The sequence below is a fragment of the Phyllobates terribilis genome, unplaced genomic scaffold (genome assembly GCF_046119375.1).
Source record: "Phyllobates terribilis strain yellow unplaced genomic scaffold, ASM4611937v1 Scaffold_1__5_contigs__length_1240528914, whole genome shotgun sequence".
In the NCBI taxonomy this organism is placed as follows: Eukaryota; Metazoa; Chordata; class Amphibia; order Anura; family Dendrobatidae; genus Phyllobates; species Phyllobates terribilis.
Genome location: NW_027362761.1, coordinates 27,472,587 through 27,491,989, shown reverse-complemented (window position 1 = coordinate 27,491,989; position 19,403 = coordinate 27,472,587). Strand labels below are relative to the sequence as shown.

At 54.7% G+C, this 19,403-nt stretch overlaps 1 protein-coding gene and 1 long non-coding RNA gene across 3 annotated transcripts in view; one reads left to right on the top strand and one right to left on the bottom strand.

The window, feature by feature from the left end:
- The window catches only part of HSD11B1L (hydroxysteroid 11-beta dehydrogenase 1 like), a 151,350-nt gene extending 150,857 nt beyond the window's left edge, over positions 1-493 (bottom strand). The window contains 1 exon segment of the mRNA XM_073660444.1: positions 57-493. Coding sequence (XP_073516545.1) covers positions 57-138 — 82 coding nt within the window. The 5' untranslated portion in view covers positions 139-493.
- Positions 494-9,282: 8,789 nt separating this feature from the next.
- LOC141165671 (uncharacterized) lies at positions 9,283-18,913 on the top strand. 2 transcript variants are annotated; one of them, XR_012251186.1, is made up of 4 exons: positions 9,283-9,352; positions 12,145-12,321; positions 12,538-12,654; positions 18,337-18,913. It is a non-coding gene; the product is annotated as an uncharacterized lncRNA (long non-coding RNA). The 2 variants fall into 2 exon arrangements; XR_012251185.1 differs by having other exon boundaries at positions 12,508-12,654.
- Positions 18,914-19,403: the final 490 nt, after the last annotated feature.

Genomic DNA, 19,403 nt, shown 5'->3' with positions numbered 1-19,403 from the left:
CAGAACATCTCATCCATTACCTATAGAAAAAAACCTCGCCCACAAATGCCATTTACCTGGGTCATACGTGTCCCTGCACAGATAGGCCAGCATTGCCACAAGGGCCACCAAGCACAGGCCTCGCACCTTGAAGCCCATAGTACTGGAGACACTTCAGTATGGCAGCAGGTGTGTCACACAGTCCTCACTGTGCAGCAGCGTCTGTCAGGCAGGCAGAGGATCACATTACCAGGCCATAAACTCCACTGGATTAACCCCTGGCCCGCCCACTGCAATAACTTGTATTGTATCTATCCCACACCCATGTTACGTAGCATGTCATTTTGCTGATAGTAGCCCAGCCTGCAGACAGACCAGCAGCTCAGGAACTGCTGCACCCATCGCCTGGTGAGGCACACGAGAAAACAAGCCAAGAAAACTACAAGTACCGGCGTGCAGAGCGGCCGCTGCAGTGCCCACGTGACCGGAAGAGCTGAGGTCGCTGGGTGTCCTTGTTGAAAAAAAGACATGGCTCCTATGATAGCTCCTGACTGCAGCCTTTCTCACCTGTGCTAGAAAAAGGGCAAAACTTTGATTTCTACACAAGCCAAAAGTCTACTACCTGACCCCTCATGTATGTCTCCCATAGTCATGTGACACGGGTAGTGGGTCAGCCCTGTGCACATACGTGTAAAAGTCAGAGCACCGCGCCAGCCACAGTGCCGCCCAGTCAGAGCGCTGCCTGCCCCAGTCAGAGTGCCGTGCCAGTCAGAGGGCCGCCCCAGTCAGAGCGCAGCGCCAGTCAGAGGGCCGCCCCAGTCAGAGCGCTACCTGCCCCAGTCAGAGCGCCGCCCCCTTCAGAGCACCGCGCCAGTCAGAGGGCCGCTCTAGTCAGAGGGCCGCCCCAGTCAGAGCGCCGCCCCAGTCAGAGGGTCGCCCCAGTCAGAGCGCCGCCCCAGTCAGAGGGCCGCCCCAGTCAGAGCGCCGCCCCAGTCAGAGCGCCGCCCCAGTCAGAGGGTCGCCCCAGTCAGAGGGTCGCCCCAGTCAGAGCGCCGCCCCAGTCAGAGCGCCGCCCCAGTCAGAGGGCCGCCCCAGTCAGAGCGCCGCCCCAGTCAGAGGGTCGCCCCAGTCAGAGCGCCGCCCCAGTCAGAGGGTCGCCCCAGTCAGAGCGCCGCCCCAGTCAGAGGGTCGCCCCAGTCAGAGCGCAGCGCCAGTCAGAGGGCCGCCCCAGCAAGATCGCCGCCCCAGTCAGAGCGCTACCTGCCCCAGTCAGAGCGCCGCCCCCTTCAGAGCACCGCGCCAGTCAGAGGGCCGCTCTAGTCAGAGGGCCGCCCCAGTCAGAGCGCCGCCCCAGTCAGAGGGTCGCCCCAGTCAGAGCGCCGCCCCAGTCAGAGGGCCGCCCCAGTCAGAGCGCCGCCCCAGTCAGAGCGCCGCCCCAGTCAGAGGGTCGCCCCAGTCAGAGGGTCGCCCCAGTCAGAGCGCCGCCCCAGTCAGAGCGCCGCCCCAGTCAGAGGGCCGCCCCAGTCAGAGCGCCGCCCCAGTCAGAGGGTCGCCCCAGTCAGAGCGCCGCCCCAGTCAGAGGGTCGCCCCAGTCAGAGCGCCGCCCCAGTCAGAGGGTCGCCCCAGTCAGAGCGCCGCCCCAGTCAGAGGGCCGCCCCAGTCAGAGCGCTGCCTGCCTCAGTCAGAGCGCCGCCCCAGTCAGAGGGCCGTGCCAGTCAGAGGGCCGCCCCAGTCAGAGCGCAGCGCCAGTCAGAGGGCCGCCCCAGCAAGATCGCCGCCCCAGTCAGAGCGCTACCTGCCCCAGTCAGAGCGCCGCCCCCTTCAGAGCACCGCGCCAGTCAGAGGGCCGCTCTAGTCAGAGGGCCGCCCCAGTCAGAGGGTCGCCCCAGTCAGAGCGCCGCCCCAGTCAGAGGGTCGCCCCAGTCAGAGCGCCGCCCCAGTCAGAGGGCCGCCCCAGTCAGAGCGCCGCCCCAGTCAGAGGGTCGCCCCAGTCAGAGCGCCGCCCCAGTCAGAGGGTCGCCCCAGTCAGAGCGCCGCCCCAGTCAGAGCGCCGCCCCAGTCAGAGGGTCGCCCCAGTCAGAGCGCCGCCCCAGTCAGAGGGTCGCCCCAGTCAGAGCGCCGCCCCAGTCAGAGGGCCGCCCCAGTCAGAGCGCTGCCTGCCTCAGTCAGAGCGCCGCCCCAGTCAGAGGGCCGTGCCAGTCAGAGGGCCGCCCCAGTCAGAGCGCTGCCTGCCCAGTCAGAGCGCCGCCCCCTTCAGAGCGCCGCGCCAGTCAGAGGGCCGCTCCAGTCAGAGGGCCGCCCCAGTCAGAGGGTCGCCCCAGTCAGAGCGCCGCGCCAGTCAGAGGGCCGCCCCAGTCAGAGCGCCGCCCCAGTCAGAGTGCCGCCCCAGCAAGAGCGCTGCGCCAGTCAGAGGGTCGCCCCAGTCAGAGGGCTGCCTCAGTCAGAGCGTCGCGCCAGTCAGAGCGTCGCGCCAGTCAGAGCGTCGCGCCAGTCAGAGCGTCGCGCCAGTCAGAGTGCCGCCCCAGTCCAAGGGCCGCCCCAGTCAGAGCGCAGCTCCAGTCAGAGGGACGCCCCAGTCAGAGCGCTGCCTGCCCCAGTCAGAGCGCCGCCCCAGTCAGAGGGCCGCCCCAGTCAGAGGGCCGCGCCAGTCAGAGGGCCGCTCCAGTCAGAGGGCCGCCGCATTCAGAGCGCCGCCCCAGTCAGAGGGCCGCCCCAGTCAGAAGGCTGCCTGCCCTTGTCAGAGGGCCGCCCCAGTCAGAGCGCCGCGCCAGTCAGAGGGCCGCCCCAGTCAGAGCTCTGCCTGCCCCAGTCAGAGCCGCCCCAGTCAGAGCGCCGCTCCAGTCCGAGGGCCGCCCCAGTCATAGGACTGCCTGCCCCAGTCAGGGGCCCGCCCCAATCAGAGCGCTGCCTGCCCCAGTCAGAGGGCCGCGCCAGTCAGAGGGCCGCGTCAGTCAGAGCGCCGCCCTAGCAAGATCACCGTGTCAGTCAGAGGGCCGCCCCAGTCAGAGCGCTGCCTGCCCCAGTCAGAGCGCCGCGCCAGTCAGAGCGCCGCGCCAGTCAGAGGGCCGCCCCAGTCAGAGGGCCGCCCCAGTCAGAGCGCCGCCCCAGTCAGAGCGCAGCGCCAGCCAGAGGGCCGCCCCAGTCAGAGCGCCGCCCCAGCAAGATCACCGTGCCAGTCAGAGGGCCGCCCCAGTCAGAGCGCCGCCCCAGCAAGATCGCCGCCCCAGTCAGAGCGCTACCTGCCCCAGTCAGAGCGCCGCCCCCTTCAGAGCACCGCGCCAGTCAGAGGGCCGCTCTAGTCAGAGGGCCGCCCCAGTCAGAGCGCAGCGCCAGTCAGAGGGCCGCTCTAGTCAGAGGGTCGCCCCAGTCAGAGCGCAGCGCCAGTCAGAGGGCCGCCCCAGTCAGAGCGCCGCCCCAGCAAGATCACCGTGCCAGTCAGAGGGCCGCCCCAGTCAGAGCGCCGCCCCAGCAAGATCGCCGCCCCAGTCAGAGCGCTACCTGCCCCAGTCAGAGCGCCGCCCCCTTCAGAGCACCGCGCCAGTCAGAGGGCCGCTCTAGTCAGAGGGCCGCCCCAGTCAGAGGGTCGCCCCAGTCAGAGCGCCGCCCCAGTCAGAGCGCTGCCCCAGTCAGAGCGCTGCCTGCCTCAGTCAGAGCGCCGCCCCAGTCAGAGGGCCGTGCCAGTCAGAGGGCCGCCCCAGTCAGAGCGCTGCCTGCCCAGTCAGAGCGCCGCCCCCTTCAGAGGGCCGCGCCAGTCAGAGGGCCGCGCCAGTCAGAGGGCCGCGCCAGTCAGAGGGCCGCGCCAGTCAGAGGGCCGCCCCAGTCAGAGGGCCGCCCCAGTCAGAGGGTCGCCCCAGTCAGAGCGCCGCGCCAGTCAGAGGGCCGCCCCAGTCAGAGCGCCGCCCCAGTCAGAGTGCCGCCCCAGCAAGAGCGCTGCGCCAGTCAGAGGGTCGCCCCAGTCAGAGCGCCGCCCCAGTCAGGGCGCCGCGCCAGTCAGAGGGCTGCCTCAGTCAGAGCGTCGCGCCAGTCAGAGTGCCGCCCCAGTCAGAGGGCCGCGCCGGTCAGAGCGCCGCACCAGTCCAAGGGCCGCCCCAGTCAGAGCGCAGCTCCAGTCAGAGGGACGCCCCAGTCAGAGCGCTGCCTGCCCCAGTCAGAGCGCCGCCCCAGTCAGAGGGCCGCGCCAGTCAGAGGGCCGCCGCATTCAGAGCGCCGCCCCAGTCAGAGGGCCGCCCCAGTCAGAAGGCTGCCTGCCCTTGTCAGAGGGCCGCCCCAGTCAGAGCGCCGCGCCAGTCAGAGGGCCGCCCCAGTCAGAGCTCTGCCTGCCCCAGTCAGAGCGCCGCCCCAGTCAGAGCGCCGCGCCAGTCAGAGCGCCGCTCCAGTCCGAGGGCCGCCCCAGTCATAGGACTGCCTGCCCCAGTCAGGGGCCCGCCCCAATCAGAGCGCTGCCTGCCCCAGTCAGAGGGCCGCGCCAGTCAGAGGGCCGCGTCAGTCAGAGCGCCGCCCTAGCAAGATCACCGTGTCAGTCAGAGGGCCGCCCCAGTCAGAGCTCTGCCTGCCCCAGTCAGAGCGCCGCCCCAGTCAGAGCGCCGCGCCAGTCAGAGCGCCGCTCCAGTCAGAGCGCAGCGCCAGTCAGAGGGCCGCCCCAGTCAGAGCGCAGCGCCAGTCAGAGGGCCGCCCCAGCAAGATCACCGTGCCAGTCAGAGGGCCGCCCCAGTCAGAGCGCCGCCCCAGCAAGATCGCCGCCCCAGTCAGAGCGCTACCTGCCCCAGTCAGAGCGCCGCCCCCTTCAGAGCACCGCGCCAGTCAGAGGGCCGCTCTAGTCAGAGGGCCGCCCCAGTCAGAGGGTCGCCCCAGTCAGAGCGCCGCCCCAGTCAGAGGGCCGCCCCAGTCAGAGCGCTGCCTGCCTCAGTCAGAGCGCCGCCCCAGTCAGAGGGCCGTGCCAGTCAGAGGGCCGCCCCAGTCAGAGCGCTGCCTGCCCAGTCAGAGCGCCGCCCCCTTCAGAGCGCCGCGCCAGTCAAAGGGCCGCTCCAGTCAGAGGGCCGCCCCAGTCAGAGGGTCGCCCCAGTCAGAGCGCCGCCCCAGTCAGAGCGCCGCCCCAGTCAGAGTGCCGCCCCAGCAAGAGCGCTGCGCCAGTCAGAGGGTCGCCCCAGTCAGAGCGCCGCCCCAGTCAGGGCGCCGCGCCAGTCAGAGGGCTGCCTCAGTCAGAGCGTCGCGCCAGTCAGAGTGCCGCCCCAGTCAGAGGGCCGCGCCGGTCAGAGCGCCGCACCAGTCCAAGGGCCGCCCCAGTCAGAGCGCAGCTCCAGTCAGAGGGACGCCCCAGTCAGAGCGCTGCCTGCCCCAGTCAGAGCGCCGCCCCAGTCAGAGGGCCGCGCCAGTCAGAGGGCCGCCGCATTCAGAGCGCCGCCCCAGTCAGAGGGCCGCCCCAGTCAGAAGGCTGCCTGCCCTTGTCAGAGGGCCGCCCCAGTCAGCGCCGCGCCAGTCAGAGGGCCGCCCCAGTCAGAGCTCTGCCTGCCCCAGTCAGAGCGCCGCCCCAGTCAGAGCGCCGCCCCAGTCAGAGCGCCACCCCAGTCAGAGCGCCGCGCCAGTCAGAGCGCCGCTCCAGTCCGAGGGCCGCCCCAGTCATAGGACTGCCTGCCCCAGTCAGGGGCCCGCCCCAATCAGAGCGCTGCCTGCCCCAGTCAGAGGGCCGCGTCAGTCAGAGCGCCGCCCTAGCAAGATCACCGTGTCAGTCAGAGGGCCGCCCCAGTCAGAGCTCTGCCTGCCCCAGTCAGAGCGCCGCGCCAGTCAGAGCGCCGCTCCAGTCCGAGGGCCGCCCCAATCAGAGCGCTGCCTGCCCCAGTCAGAGGGCCGCGCCAGTCAGAGGGCCGCGCCAGTCAGAGGGCCGCGCCAGTCAGAGCGCCGCCCTAGCAAGATCACCGTGTCAGTCAGAGGGCCGCCCCAGTCAGAGCGCTGCCTGCCCCAGTCAGAGGGCCGCCCCAGTCAGAGGGCCGCCCCAGTCAGAGGGCTGCCCCAGTCAGAGGGTCGCCCCAGTCAGAGCGCCACGCCAGTCATAGGGCCTCCCCAGTCAGAGGGCCGCCCCAGTCAGAGCGCCGATCCAGTCAGAGCGCCGCACCAGTCAGAGCTCCGCCCCAGCCAGAGCGCCGCCCCAGCCTGAGCGCCGCCCCAGCCTGAGCGCCGCCCCAGTCAGTGTGCCGCCCCAGTCAGAGCGCCGCCCCAGTCAGATCGCTGCCTGCCCCAGTTAGAGCGCCGCGCCAGTCAGAGCGCCGCCCCACTCAGAGGGCCGCCCCAGTCAGAGCGCCGATGCAGTAAGAGCGGTGCCCTAGTCAGAGCGCCTCCCCAGTCAGAGCGCCGCCCCAGTCAGAGCGCCGCCCCAGTCAGAGCGCCGCGCCAGTCCGAGGGCCGCCCCAGTCCGAGGGCCGCCCCAGTCAGAGCGTCGCCCCAGTCAGAGCGCTGCCCCAGTCAGAGGGCCGCCCCATTCAGAGCACTGCCTGCCCCAGTCAGAGGGCCGCCCCAGTCAGAGGGCCGCCCCAGTCAGAGGGCCGCCCCAGTCAGAGAGCCGCCCCAGTCAGAGAGCCGCCCCAGCCAGAGCGCCGCGCCAGCCAGAGCGCCGCCCCAGTCTGAGGGCCGCCACAGTCAGAGCGCCGATCCAGTCAGAGCGCTGCAGTCAGAGCGCCGCGCCAGTCAAAGCGTCACCCCAGTCAGATCGCTGCCTGCCCCAGTCAGAGGGCCACCACATTCAGAGCACTGCCTGCCCCAGTCAGAGCGCCGCCCCAGTCAGAGAGCCGCACCAGCCAGAGCGCCATGCCAGTCAGAGGGCCGCCCCAGTCCGAGGGCCGCCCCAGTCAGAGCGTCGCCCCAGTCAGAGCGCTGCCCCAGTCAGAGGGCCGCCCCATTCAGAGCACTGCCTGCCCCAGTCAGAGGGCCGCCCCAGTCAGAGGGCCGCCCCAGTCAGAGGGCCGCCCCAGTCAGAGAGCCGCCCCAGTCAGAGAGCCGCCCCAGCCAGAGCGCCGCGCCAGCCAGAGCGCCGCCCCAGTCTGAGGGCCGCCACAGTCAGAGCGCCGATCCAGTCAGAGCGCTGCAGTCAGAGCGCCGCGCCAGTCAAAGCGTCACCCCAGTCAGATCGCTGCCTGCCCCAGTCAGAGGGCCACCACATTCAGAGCACTGCCTGCCCCAGTCAGAGCGCCGCCCCAGTCAGAGAGCCGCACCAGCCAGAGCGCCATGCCAGTCAGAGGGCCGCCCCAGTCAGAAGGCCGCCACAGTCAGAGCGCCGATCCAGTCAGAGCGCTGCAGTCAGAGCGCCGCGCCAGTCAGAGCGCTGCCTGCCCCAGTCAGAGCGCCGCCCCAGTCAGAGGGCCGCCCCAGTCAGAGGGCCGCCCGAGTCAGAGCGCCTCCCCAGCCACAGCGCCATGCCAGTCAGAGGGCCACCCCAGTCAGAGCTCTGCCTGCCCCAGTCAGAGGGCCGCCCCAGTCAGAGCGCCGATCCAGTCAGTGCGCCGCCCCAGTCAGAGGGCCGCGCCAGTCAGAGCGCCGCCCCAGTCAGAGCGCTGCCCCAGTCAGAACTCCGATCAGGATCGCAGTTTTAGGAATATGGCCGCGCACACCGGAAACCTGCGCCGCTCACCGGCCCCAGCCCTCAGCTAGACACTGCCCGCATCTAGTCCAACCCGCGCCAGCCCCCAGCATCTCACCTCCTTCTCCTTTGCTGCCACCACCACCGGTCCCCAGGCAGACCTCGGCGGCACGCAGCCAGGCCCGATCGCCAAGCCCCGGGCCTCAGCCAGGCCCCCAACCATGGTCCGGGCCTCAGCCAGGCACCGGGCCCCAGCCATCTCTTCTGCTGCAGCTGCCAGGTTCCTGAGGGAGTGAATGGAGGGCCCTGCAATCCTGCTCCACCGCATCTCCCCGCTGCTGTTGCACTGGATTCCTGAAGGACCCTGTCTCCTGTGACCCTCGCTCCACTGCCCCCAGGTAAGATACTGTACCTATTAAGACTATAAGACGAGCCCCCATCTTATAAAAATATTTTTTTTTCTATATTCCACTCCAAAATTTGGGGTGCGTTTTACATTGTGTTCCAAATTATTATGCAAATAATATTTTCTCAGATTTTCCCAAATTACCTATATCAATTGCAGTCATTGTAATTTTCCAGTCAAATAACTATTAGAGTACAATTGAAAGGTTTTTGTACAAACTGCCTATGATAACAGTATATTTTAAAAAAAATAAAAAACTCAAACTGCACTCAAAATTCATGTTCCAAATTATTATGCACAGCAGAGTTTTCAACCTTTTCATTTTAATAAAGGACAAAAAAAATGGTCATTTTTGAAATTCTAAGCATTAGCAGGTTATTACAAACTGAAATCAAACAGTTTTCAACTCAAAACATTATTCTAGGTGATGTAACATTTGGACATAGGACCCCTTGTTCGAAAGGAGCTTCTGAACTCTCTCGTCCATTGAATTTGTCAGGTTTTGGATGGTTTCTGCTTCAATTGTTTTGCATGAGGACAGAATACCCTCCCAGAGCTGTTGCTTAGATGTGAACTGCCTCCCGCCATCATAGACACTCCTTTTGATGATGCTCCAGAGGTTCTCAATGGGGTTGAGGTCAGGGGAGCATGGGTGCCAAACCATAAGTTTGTCCCCTTTTATGCCCATAGCAGCCAGAGATGCAGATGTTTTATGTGCAGCATGAGACGGGGCATTATCATGCATGAAATGATCTCGATGGTCCAGATGGATGGAGTGGAGGATGGCTGGTTGATGGACACCCCATGCAAACACTGCTACTGCGCTAACAAGGAGGAGGTGGAGTAATGTTTTGGGCTGGAATCATGGGGAGAGAGATTGTCGGCCCTTTTAGGGTCCCTGAAGGGGTAAAGATGAACTCCATAATGTATGTTGAGTTTCTCAAACAGCACTTCCTTCCATGGTTCAAGAAGAAGAACTGTGCATTCCGCAGCAAGATCATTTTCATGCATGATAATGCCCCGTCTCATGCTGCACATAACACATCTGCATCTCTGGCTGCTAACAGTCTAGATCAGGAATAGGACAGACATTTATATGAAATTCATCTGAAAAAATATTCCCCACAAACTGCATTGAACTACTGTACCCAATTTATTATATATTTTAGGAGTTGGAGTCGGTCCAGTTTATACCGATACCGACTCCACAGCCCTGACTGGTACACCTCCTCATTTCACACTGGATGTCTTTCCCTGCTTCTGATTCACAGTGCTCGCTTCCCAGAGCAAGCACTCTGAATGTTGGCGGCGTGTGTGCGTGCACATTGACACTGCCTGTCCCTGGCCGCACACCCGGAAGTGTAGGGCATGGCTTCAGAGTAGAGAAGAGGACAGAGCAGGTATGTGCGGCTCCTAAGTTTACTCAGAACGTATTTGCTCTCTGCTGTGAAAGATGCACCTACCTGTGCGTGCATGCGGACACCTGTCAATCAGGGCAGCAGGTGGGGTGAAGCCACCGGAGACCCCCCTGTCCAGCTAAACTACAGCGTGGTCTCTGGTGGCTTTTAAAGTATGTTTTCCTCTGAAACGCTGCAGCGTTTCAGAGCTAAACATACTTGGCCGAGATAATATAGCCAGTGCCTGATACATGCTGCCCGTGGATTGGGCAGTATGTGTCAGCTGAAAGGTTCACTTTAAGACTGGCTTTGTACATGTCAATCTTAAAGGGAATCTGTCAGTAGGTTTTTGCTATGTAATCTGAGGGTAGCATAATGTAGGGTCTGAGTCACTAATTTCAGGGATATGTCACTTATTAAGTTGTGTGTTGTTGTTTCAATACAATGAGTGTTTTATCAACCGAAGATTAACACTACAGGACTACAGGTCTGGTGCCAAGTGTTCAACTCCACCCCTACCACTGATTATTGTCAGTATGCAATGTACAGAGATACCTGCTAATCAGGGGTGTGGGTGGGATTATTCCTCTGAGCTCTGCTACATCTAAAGCCGCTGATTATATCACAACTTCTGCACCCAGTAAGCGAGGTGACATGCTACTGAAATAGAGGTCTCTTTCCGTACATTATGCTGCCCTCTGTTGAGGTAGCAAAAACCTACTGACAGATTCCCTTTATGGGGATGGTGTGTTACCTAAGCAGCAGGGCTGTGGAGTCGGAGTTGTGGAGTCAGAGCCCATTTTGGTGGAGTCGGTATAAAATGGACCAACGCCCACTCCTAAAATATATAATAAATTGGGTACAGTAGTTCAATGTAGTTTGTGGGGAATATTTATTCATAAGAGTTTGGGAAAGTTATGAAATGTCCTATAAATGTCTGTTCTATTCCTGATCTAAGGGTCTAGACTTTTCGCTGAGATTAATCTGTGCTACAGTAAATTTATCACTTAAACATGAGCCATGTATGAGGGAGTCGGAGGTTTGGCTTACAGACTCCACAGCCCTGTGCATGATTGCTGCAAAGTATATTTTCCTCTTGACCCTCCCTTGTTTCCGAGAAAATATAATTTTAAATGATGTCCAGGAACCATAAGGAGAAAAACGTGATTAGTCTGATGTGATAAGGGACTCCCTCAGTCATCTGGAGTGGGGTGGAAAGAAGCCAGCTGAGTACATCATCAAATTAGCTGGGTCTCTCCCTATAGTCTCTGGCTGGTTTTTCAAACCTACCTGTCTGCAATCGCACAGCCTGTGCCTGTGGTTCGAGCAGCATGAATCTAATGACAGACCCCCTTTAATATTGAAAAGTCTGCCCGGGATTCATTTGTGGTAACAAAGAATTGGCCATTCATTAGTTACATAAAATAGAACATAATTGGAGGAACACTTTAACGTTCACCCTTGAAGCCAATTTTCTATATAACTGTATTACATCTTTTACAGTCAATTCACTGCTTGTGTGAAAATCCTAATCACTGTAAAACACTGAGGAGTGAGCTAGGTATGATGGTGAGCCTGTAGAACATTAAGAACAGGTAAACTCATTGCGTGTAATGCTGGGGCTGAGCTTGTGTACAGCTGTCGTGAAGTATTAGCTGGTAGTAGTGATGTCCGTACAAAGTGATTGTACATCCAGCAGAAATGTAGACAGACAATAACTGTCACTGTAATGCCCTGGATGTCTGGGCACATGGGCCTGTGTTTTTGTGTAGTCCTCACTGGATTGTATGCCTTGGCATATGTATCCTTGTTTGGACAACTCTCTCTGTAGCAAGTCTTTTGATGATCTTTATATTTTTCATACAAATTGTCATGAATTAAATGTAGTCCACCATTAGCTCTAATGTGTGCACTAGACAAGAAGGTGTTGTGTATCTAGAACAATTTTCCATTTTGTAATATTTAAAGGGGTCTTCCATTTTCAGGAAAGTTGTGTCCGTACACGCAATTTATTGTAAAAAAACGAACTGTATTATGCATCCTTGAAGGGTCCAGTGCTGAGTTTATGCTGCTTCTCCCGGTGTCTGTTATTGTCTGCAATGCTGTCATCACGTCAGCAGCGTTGAAGCCAATCAGTGACCTCAGCGGCTTTGTCCTTGTAGACAGCATGAGCCGCTGACCTCACTGATTTCCTATAGCGTTGTCGTCGTGATGTCAGTGCTACAAATAATAAAATAAGAGCCATGGTGAAGACTCAGCGGTAAGTAAAGCACAGTTTATTTGTTTCACAACAAATTGTGCCTTGGGACACAACTTTACTGAAAAAAAAACAGCCAGACAAATAATAATAAACTCTTTAATGTTTATTAAAGGGGTGTCTCATATTTGCAAGTTAATATTGCAAAGTGCTTGTAAAATCAAGCAACTTTGCAATTTACTTATACTTTCCTCTTTGTTGAGAACGGATGGATTTTTCCTTCTAGTTTACAGCTTATCGCCTAGGTTATTGTCCACTTCTGCAGTGGCCGATTTCCTAGGCTGCACTGATGGCGGCTTTTCCAATGCAGAAAGTGTGTTTTTTGGGTGAGCTGCTCAGTCATGCTGCTGGAAAGAACCGTCAGTCTTCAGAAGCGCACTGCTCTCTAGGAAGCCAGGAGGCAGAGGTGACGCATTCCTGAAGAAAGAGGATGATACAACCCCTTTAATCAGTAATTTTTATAGTGATATTTCCCAATGAAGAACAAGGTGACAACAGAGCTCTCCTGTGATATATGGATAAATTCTATTTTTTTCAGTGACACAAGTAATCGTAGCAAAGTACTCGACCATCGGATTCACATGTCATTAAGTGTGCCAGGTCATTTGCATACACCAGAAACCAAAAACAAGCAAAACAACCTACAGTTCTTCATTTCAAGTGCAACAAAAGAACCAAAACCCTAACACTCCACATCCATGGACTTGATGATCTGGTAAGGGTCATCTGTTTTATATTGCCATACTCCGCACAGAACTTATTATAGCTTCGATCCACTTTTTAAAAGGGCGTCCAAGATTTTTTTTTTTTTTTTTAAGAGAATGGCTTTAAATATGTCTCTATTCAGGTAAATATTAGGCTGCAAAATTCTGCCTAATTTATTTTGTTTATTTTTTTTTAGTAGGAAGAAGTGACCACTTTGGACTTTCAGGATAGGAAATACCTATGTGAAGAAGCATTACTAAAGGTGAAAGGTGTGATCAGCTTTACATTTCAGACAGCGATTAGAAGGTGCACTGTGCGAGTGAAGCCAGACCTGGCCACAGAGGTAGGAGAAAATGAAAAAATATTTTCTCATAACTTAGGATTGCTGTTTTGTGGAGAAAAAAAATTACACTGCTGTCGCACCAATTTTCATACAAAAGAGTGTGGTGGGATTTAGTGGGAGGGATTGATGTAAATTGTAGTGGAAATTTGCGTCAGTTCATAACTGTTGGAGTTTGTGTTGGCGCACATGCAGCACAAGATGTGCCAAATTTATTATGAGGCATATACCATATTTTTCGGACTATAAGACGCACCCCAAATTTTGGGGTGGAATATAGAAAAAAATATATTTTTATAAGATGGGGGTTCGTCTTATAGTCTTAATAGGTACAATATCTTACCTGGGGGGTAGTGGAGCGAGGGTCACAGGAGACAGGGTTCTTCAGGAATCCGGTGCTCCAGCAGCGGGGAGATGCGGTGGAGCAGGATTGCAGGGCCCTCCATTCCCTCCCTCAGGAACCTGGCAGCTGCAGCAGAAGAGATGGCTGAGGCCCGGTCCATGGTTGGGGGCCTGGCTGAGGCCCGGGGCTTGGCGATCGGGCCTGGCTGCGTGCCGCCGAGGCCTGCCTGGGGACCGGTGGTGGTGGCGGTGGCAGCAAAGGAGAAGGAGGTGAGATGCTGGGGGCTGGCGCGGGTTGGACTGGATGCGGGCAGTGTCTAGCTGCGGGCTGGGACCAGTAAGCGGCGCAGGTTTCCGGTGTGCGCGGCCATCTTCCTGAAGTTGCCATCTACAGGAAAATGGCCCCCCGAGCTACAAGTCAGCACATACGCTGGCTCGGGCGGCCATTTTCATCCCAGCTTTAGGAAGATGACCGTGCACACCGGAAACCTGCGCCGCTCACCGGCCCGCAGCCAGACACTTCCCACATCCAGTCCAACCTGCGTCAGCCCCCAACCAGACTCCCGCAGCATCTCACCTCCTTTGCTGCTGCTGCCTCCACCACCACCGGGTTCTTGAAGGAGGGAGGCCCCACGATCCCGCTCCACCACCACCGCAGGTACGCAACGTTTGGAACATAAGACGCACCCCCCATTTTCCTCCCAAATTTGGGGGGAAAAAGTGCGTATCATGGTCCGAAAAATACGGTACATCTGAGTAAGTTTGATGCTTGTTAATCCAGTAAGCAAGCTTCTGTTTAAAGGGGTTCTTGACTCGCCCCCTGGGCCGTGGGGCACCCGGAACCAGGCTTCAGTGTGATGATGGGGGTAGTAGTGGCAACCCGATCCCGTAGCTCAGGGTGGTCAGACAAAATGCTGTGGCAGTCTATTTGTATGGTTTTGAATGTCCGACTACGCCACCCGTGGATTGCGGTCAGGGAGGACCGCCGCTGCAGGGCAGACCGCTGAGGCTGATGTAGATATGCAGCACAGGGATAGGATAACTCCCCACGGGAAGAGTGTAGTCTCAGGGCAGTGTAATAGGATGCTGGGGGTGATGGTGCAGGCGCAGCATAAATAACACAGAGTCCAATGCTGCAGTCCAGGGTTTTTACTCACAGTTGTTATCCATGTCACTGACCAAGCCGTGCTGCGTCCACCAGGTGAGGGGCTCGGTCAACCCCCAGGCAATTCAGGAGTATGGCACAGGACCCCCTTCTGTCCTTTCTTGGCCTCTCGTGCCCCACCAGTGACCAAACTTCTGTCCAGCTGCTGCGGATCTATGCGGGCAAACGTGGGCCCCGTTTCCCGCTATCCTATATGGTGCCTTTCTAGCAGGTTTGGCGGGGGGGTCGCACCAATAGATGATCACGACCTCCGGTCTTTGGCTGAGGGATGATTTACCTCCACCAACTTGGGAATCCGGTACCCTTATTCTGCCTGACCCTTCACCCGATATCTCGTGGGTTCTTAGGGTCCCTTCTGCCTTCTTGTTTCTGGAGCCTTTCTACTCCTCTGTCTCTCCTCTTTCCTTTCTTCTCCTCCTTTACTTCTCCTCTCTGGCCCCGGCCTCTTCTCTAGGCCTGCCTCGTGGAGCTGAGCTCAGGCTGAGCCACAGCTCCCTGTCAGCTCTCTCCGGCTGAACTACTTCTCTGACCACTCACTAAAGATGGCCCCCACCTTTTATCTGCTTCACTGTGTCTGAGCTCAGGTGACCAGCACCCAATGAGCTCCTTCCTATGCTCCAGAAACCGTCCCCTTCTGCTCCTACATCACTGGGTTCTCTCCCCCCTCCCCACTCCAGCCAGGGACATGGTCAGTTGTGCCTGCATATATATAAATGGGAGCACCGTCGAGCTGTCCCCCGGAAATGGGGTGAGTGTGTATGCAGCTACTGGGCCCTGGTCCACACTCCATCCTTACCTGGGAGTGGAATATCACATCTCTGGTTGAGGTGCAATACCCTTGTAGCAACCGAACCCTCGGGGCGCTACATTCTCCTCCAAGAACATAATAAAATGGCCCCATCACATAATTTAAATGCAACCCTTTCTACTCGTCAGGACTGGCTGCAGTCTGAAAAAAAAACACTGCTCCTGAGACCTGTGTGTCAACTGACAGAAGCTGTATCGTACGCACACATACTTACATGATCTGAGGGGAAGCCTGTGGCTGAAGAAGAAGAAAATCTTCTCTTCAGCTGACTGGGCACAGATGACTGAGACTGTATACGAATATCCTTTGTATTCAGTCAGCCAAGAAGATTTCTTTTTTGTTTCTATTCTATTCTCTCGATTTCTTCGCTCTTCCTGGTATGTGACTAGAACATGCTGTGTTTGAATTGTGATTGCGATTTCATTACATTCCTGGAGCACCCCTTTAACAACCTAGTCTATGTAACTTCACTCAACTTTTTTTTTTTCTCCTCGCCAAAACTGGAAAAAAAAATAACCTGTCAAAACAGGATGCCTATCCTTTTGCTGTACCTTTTATTGTGCAAAGTACATGATCCATCTGGAGCTTGCTCTTGTAGCCTTCATCATGTGTCCTGTTTCATCTTGTTTTAAAAGTAAATCTGACAAAAAGTACTTTTTCAAAGGGTGCAAGAAATGAACTGGATTTTGCTAGAAAGGGTTCACAGATAGAATAGTGCTAGTTACGGAAGCTGTCTTGTCCAGTGTTGCTATTAACCTGCAGATATAGGGTTAATCTTCAGGTTAATATTGTTATGAAGGTTCCCTGCCATACTGCTGAAAGGGTGGTGCCTAGGAGAAAATGTAACTTTATTTCTCCCAGGAGCTGCAACTTTCAGTCATGCAGGTGTAATTAGTAGAAATGAGTCACTGCTCACAGCACTGAGCGGAGCGGCTGTGTCCAGGCCCCGGCACTGACTGACCGCTAGCTTTGCACTGATGCATTGCTGAGTATGGGGATGTGCCATCTCTCTTAGTGCTGTGAGTAGTGACTGTAATTGTTCCAGTAACACCTGCATGACTGAAAGTCGCCAGCACCTGGGAAAAATAAAGTTCATATTCTCCTGGGAAACTCACTGCTGCTGGGCACCTGTTAACCTGCAGGTTAATAGCATTATTCGACCTGACAGACAAAGAAAACCTGATCTTCCAATATGTTTTTTTTTCTATCTATATCTATTTTCTATTAAATAAACGCGGCTTAATTCCTTCTAGAAATATGTATGAATAACTGGCTTGCGCACACTTGACTCTGCCCACTTACCAAGAGTCGTACACCATGTACAGTAGTCAGATTAATAGAAATATAGCACAATGCAGAGTTATGGGACTTGTTTTATGCAGCATGGAGATATGTCAGAAGAGCTGACAGCTAGCTGTAAACGACATGATACTGTCTTGTCGAATTCAGATTTTCATTGTTCTGCCATGTGGAAATAATGGTATCCTTCAAAAAGCAGGTGCGTTATGAATACAAAACACTTAAAGCGAACCTGTAATAAAAAGAAAATGCAATGCGATCTGCGGGCACCCTGTTATAGAGAAGGAGGAGGTGAGCAGAATGATATGTGATTTTGTGAGAAAAGATTCAGTATAACCTGTGATTTATTCATTTATTTATAGCTCTGCTCTCTCTGGGACTTCCGGTCCAGTGGGCGGTCCTATCAGTGACTGACAGTTATTTCTCTATGCACACTTATACACAGATAGCTGTCAGTTATTGATAGCCCTGCCCACTGGACCATACATGCCAGAAAGAGCAGAGTATTAAATGATGAAAATACAGGTTATACCTAGCCTTTTCTCACAGCACTATACATCAATCTGCTGAGCTCCTCCTGCTTTATAACATGATGCCTGCAGATTATACTGCATTTTCATGGTGACAGGTTTACTTTAAGGTATGTGCATACAGAGTTTCATTTGTATAGTAAAACAACTTGCTGTTCATATGTTCAGTCTTTTGAACACTTTTTTCCGCTTCAGGTTTTAAAAAACACCTGGTGGGAAACAAAGTGCATCTCACTTCTTTGTAAGCGTTTCCTGATGGAAATCACTCCAAACTAAGCGCTATCCAATCAAAAGACTGCAAAATAAATTTAGGAAAATACCTCTACCGAAATGATTCAAAGGTGCTACAAGAAAATAATCTACGCGTTGTTTGGCGAGTGTTTCAACACGTTACAAATACTCCATGTGCACATAGCCTTACTCTACCAATTGATCAGTTTAATTACAGAAATTAACATTGTGTTATTTGTGCACATTTTAGCAAGCAAGAAAAGGAAGCTCTGACAAGAGGCACAGTCGATCTGCTAGCTAGTTCTATGCATTCAGCATTGAAATTGCAAAACAAAGATGGGAAAGTCATGGAATTATGACAATCACAGGATGGATAGATATGTTACTAGCACATGTTGACAAAATGGAAGCAAATTTTTCAAAACTGCTCGATTTATTCAGCATGGAGTATAAGTGACATGTGCAGAAATACAATTACACACCTCGGCTGCTATCACGGTAGTTATTAATGGTTGTCTGAGAAATGTTCTGTTGCGCTGAATGCACTTAGGCACTCAAATCATCAAGATCCGCTGTTGGCAGCTCCCTTTGTAATAGACAATGACATCTCAGATGTGCTCGATGGAAGACATGTCCAGAGACGCTGCAGGCCATTGCAGCATGTTTAGGCCTCATAGGTTTCTCAAAATGTCATGAGCAGCATGGGTCCTGGTGACGTCATGTCCATTGTTTCATTTGCATATCATTAACATATATCTGTCAATCCTGTGATTTCCATAATTTCACGACTATTCCTTCTTAGTGTTGCAATTTCAGTGTTGGGGAGTGTATATTCTAGTGGGGTATGTGCTCTTACGTAATATTGCAGCTTCTACAGATCTGAAGTGTGTTAGGAAGTCGTCATGGTTACATGGATTACACAATTGTTCTTGTTCACAATGTTTAACCTTGGCAATCGCAGAGACAAAAGTTCTGAAGGCACAGCAGGTGATCAAGAATGACTACGGTAAAGAGGTACGCTCAAACACATTTTAGCTGATGGTTTGGTATCTAAAACAGTTAGGCTTGGGCTAGCCAGCAACTCTGCTCACATAGCCAAAAACATTTGTGCAACTTACTGTTGTGCTGTTTTAGAGATGTGGTTTGACTGACAAAAACCACAGGCAGGTTGCCATAAGATCACATGTGACTTTTGCTTTAGTTCATTTGCTTGGTCTGGTACCTGGACACCGAAAGAACCTGTTGCTCTAGTAAAACCAGAGTGAGTGTTCCCATGTGTGATCGTTGTCTTCTGTGCTCCATTTGCGTAGGTTTATGTACCACTGCTAACTACGAACAATCAAGTGGAAAAGAGCCAGTGCTTGCCAGACTATTTGCCGGAAGAGGAAAGTCCTCAGAAAGATCTAGAAAAAGCTCTAGCTCATCCAGCAGCAAAGGATGAGACCCGTGGAAGCTGGGTAAACGCTGCTGCCATTTTCCTTACTAAAACATTTTACTGGTGACGTACAGGAAACGTTCAGCTGTGTTACTACCCGGAGAACTGTGTACATATCGTCCTATATGTATTTTATATGTGATCTCCTTATAGATGAACAGAACACTAGAAGTTTCCTTATCTTTCCATTCATTTTTAACAAGAGACTACCTGAATCTGAGATACACAACAGGGTCCTCCTTAGTATTCTTATAGCTAGAAGATTCTTGGAAATTAGTGGTAGCATGGTAGCATTCTGTAAGATTATTTTAAGAAAATGCTTACTGTATGTTTATCCATGTAGTGAGACTTCAGTCTAAAGTCACGTTCTCTTCGTGCTGTTATTAAAGTCATTAGACCCACAGACCAGTATTGTGCAAAAAATGTGCCCCTATTAAACTAGTATAAAACCACTTTAAGGATCTATGTTCATATTGTACATGATGCCATTGTCTCAGGTTAGCAATCTATTGCTCTTCTAGCACTTATTGCTGTACTGTGCAGTCTGATGTCAGTTCTATATGCATGTCTGTTCTCAGCATATTAATAAAATAATGGCATTGTTCATGTATGATTCCTAATTTGGATTGGTGCATTTTGTTAGCGGCGGAACCCAAGTGTGTTACAGCTCATCAGAATAGCAATTTCATTGGAAGAACAGTGTTAAGACATTCAGCAGAAACCATTTCAACAGTAAATGGGGAAGAACTCTCAAAACGAGATGTAGATTCTTAAGAGCTGGCTATTTTCTAAACTGGTCAAGATAACAACCTAATATAGGCCCTAGAAGCATTTTATGAGCTACACCCATGCGGCAGCTGGAGTGGTGTAGAAGTGTGGCACCCCAGGGGTCTGGTTACCACAGTAATAGAAATATTACGTCTGAGAGCAAGTGGGAGGTTT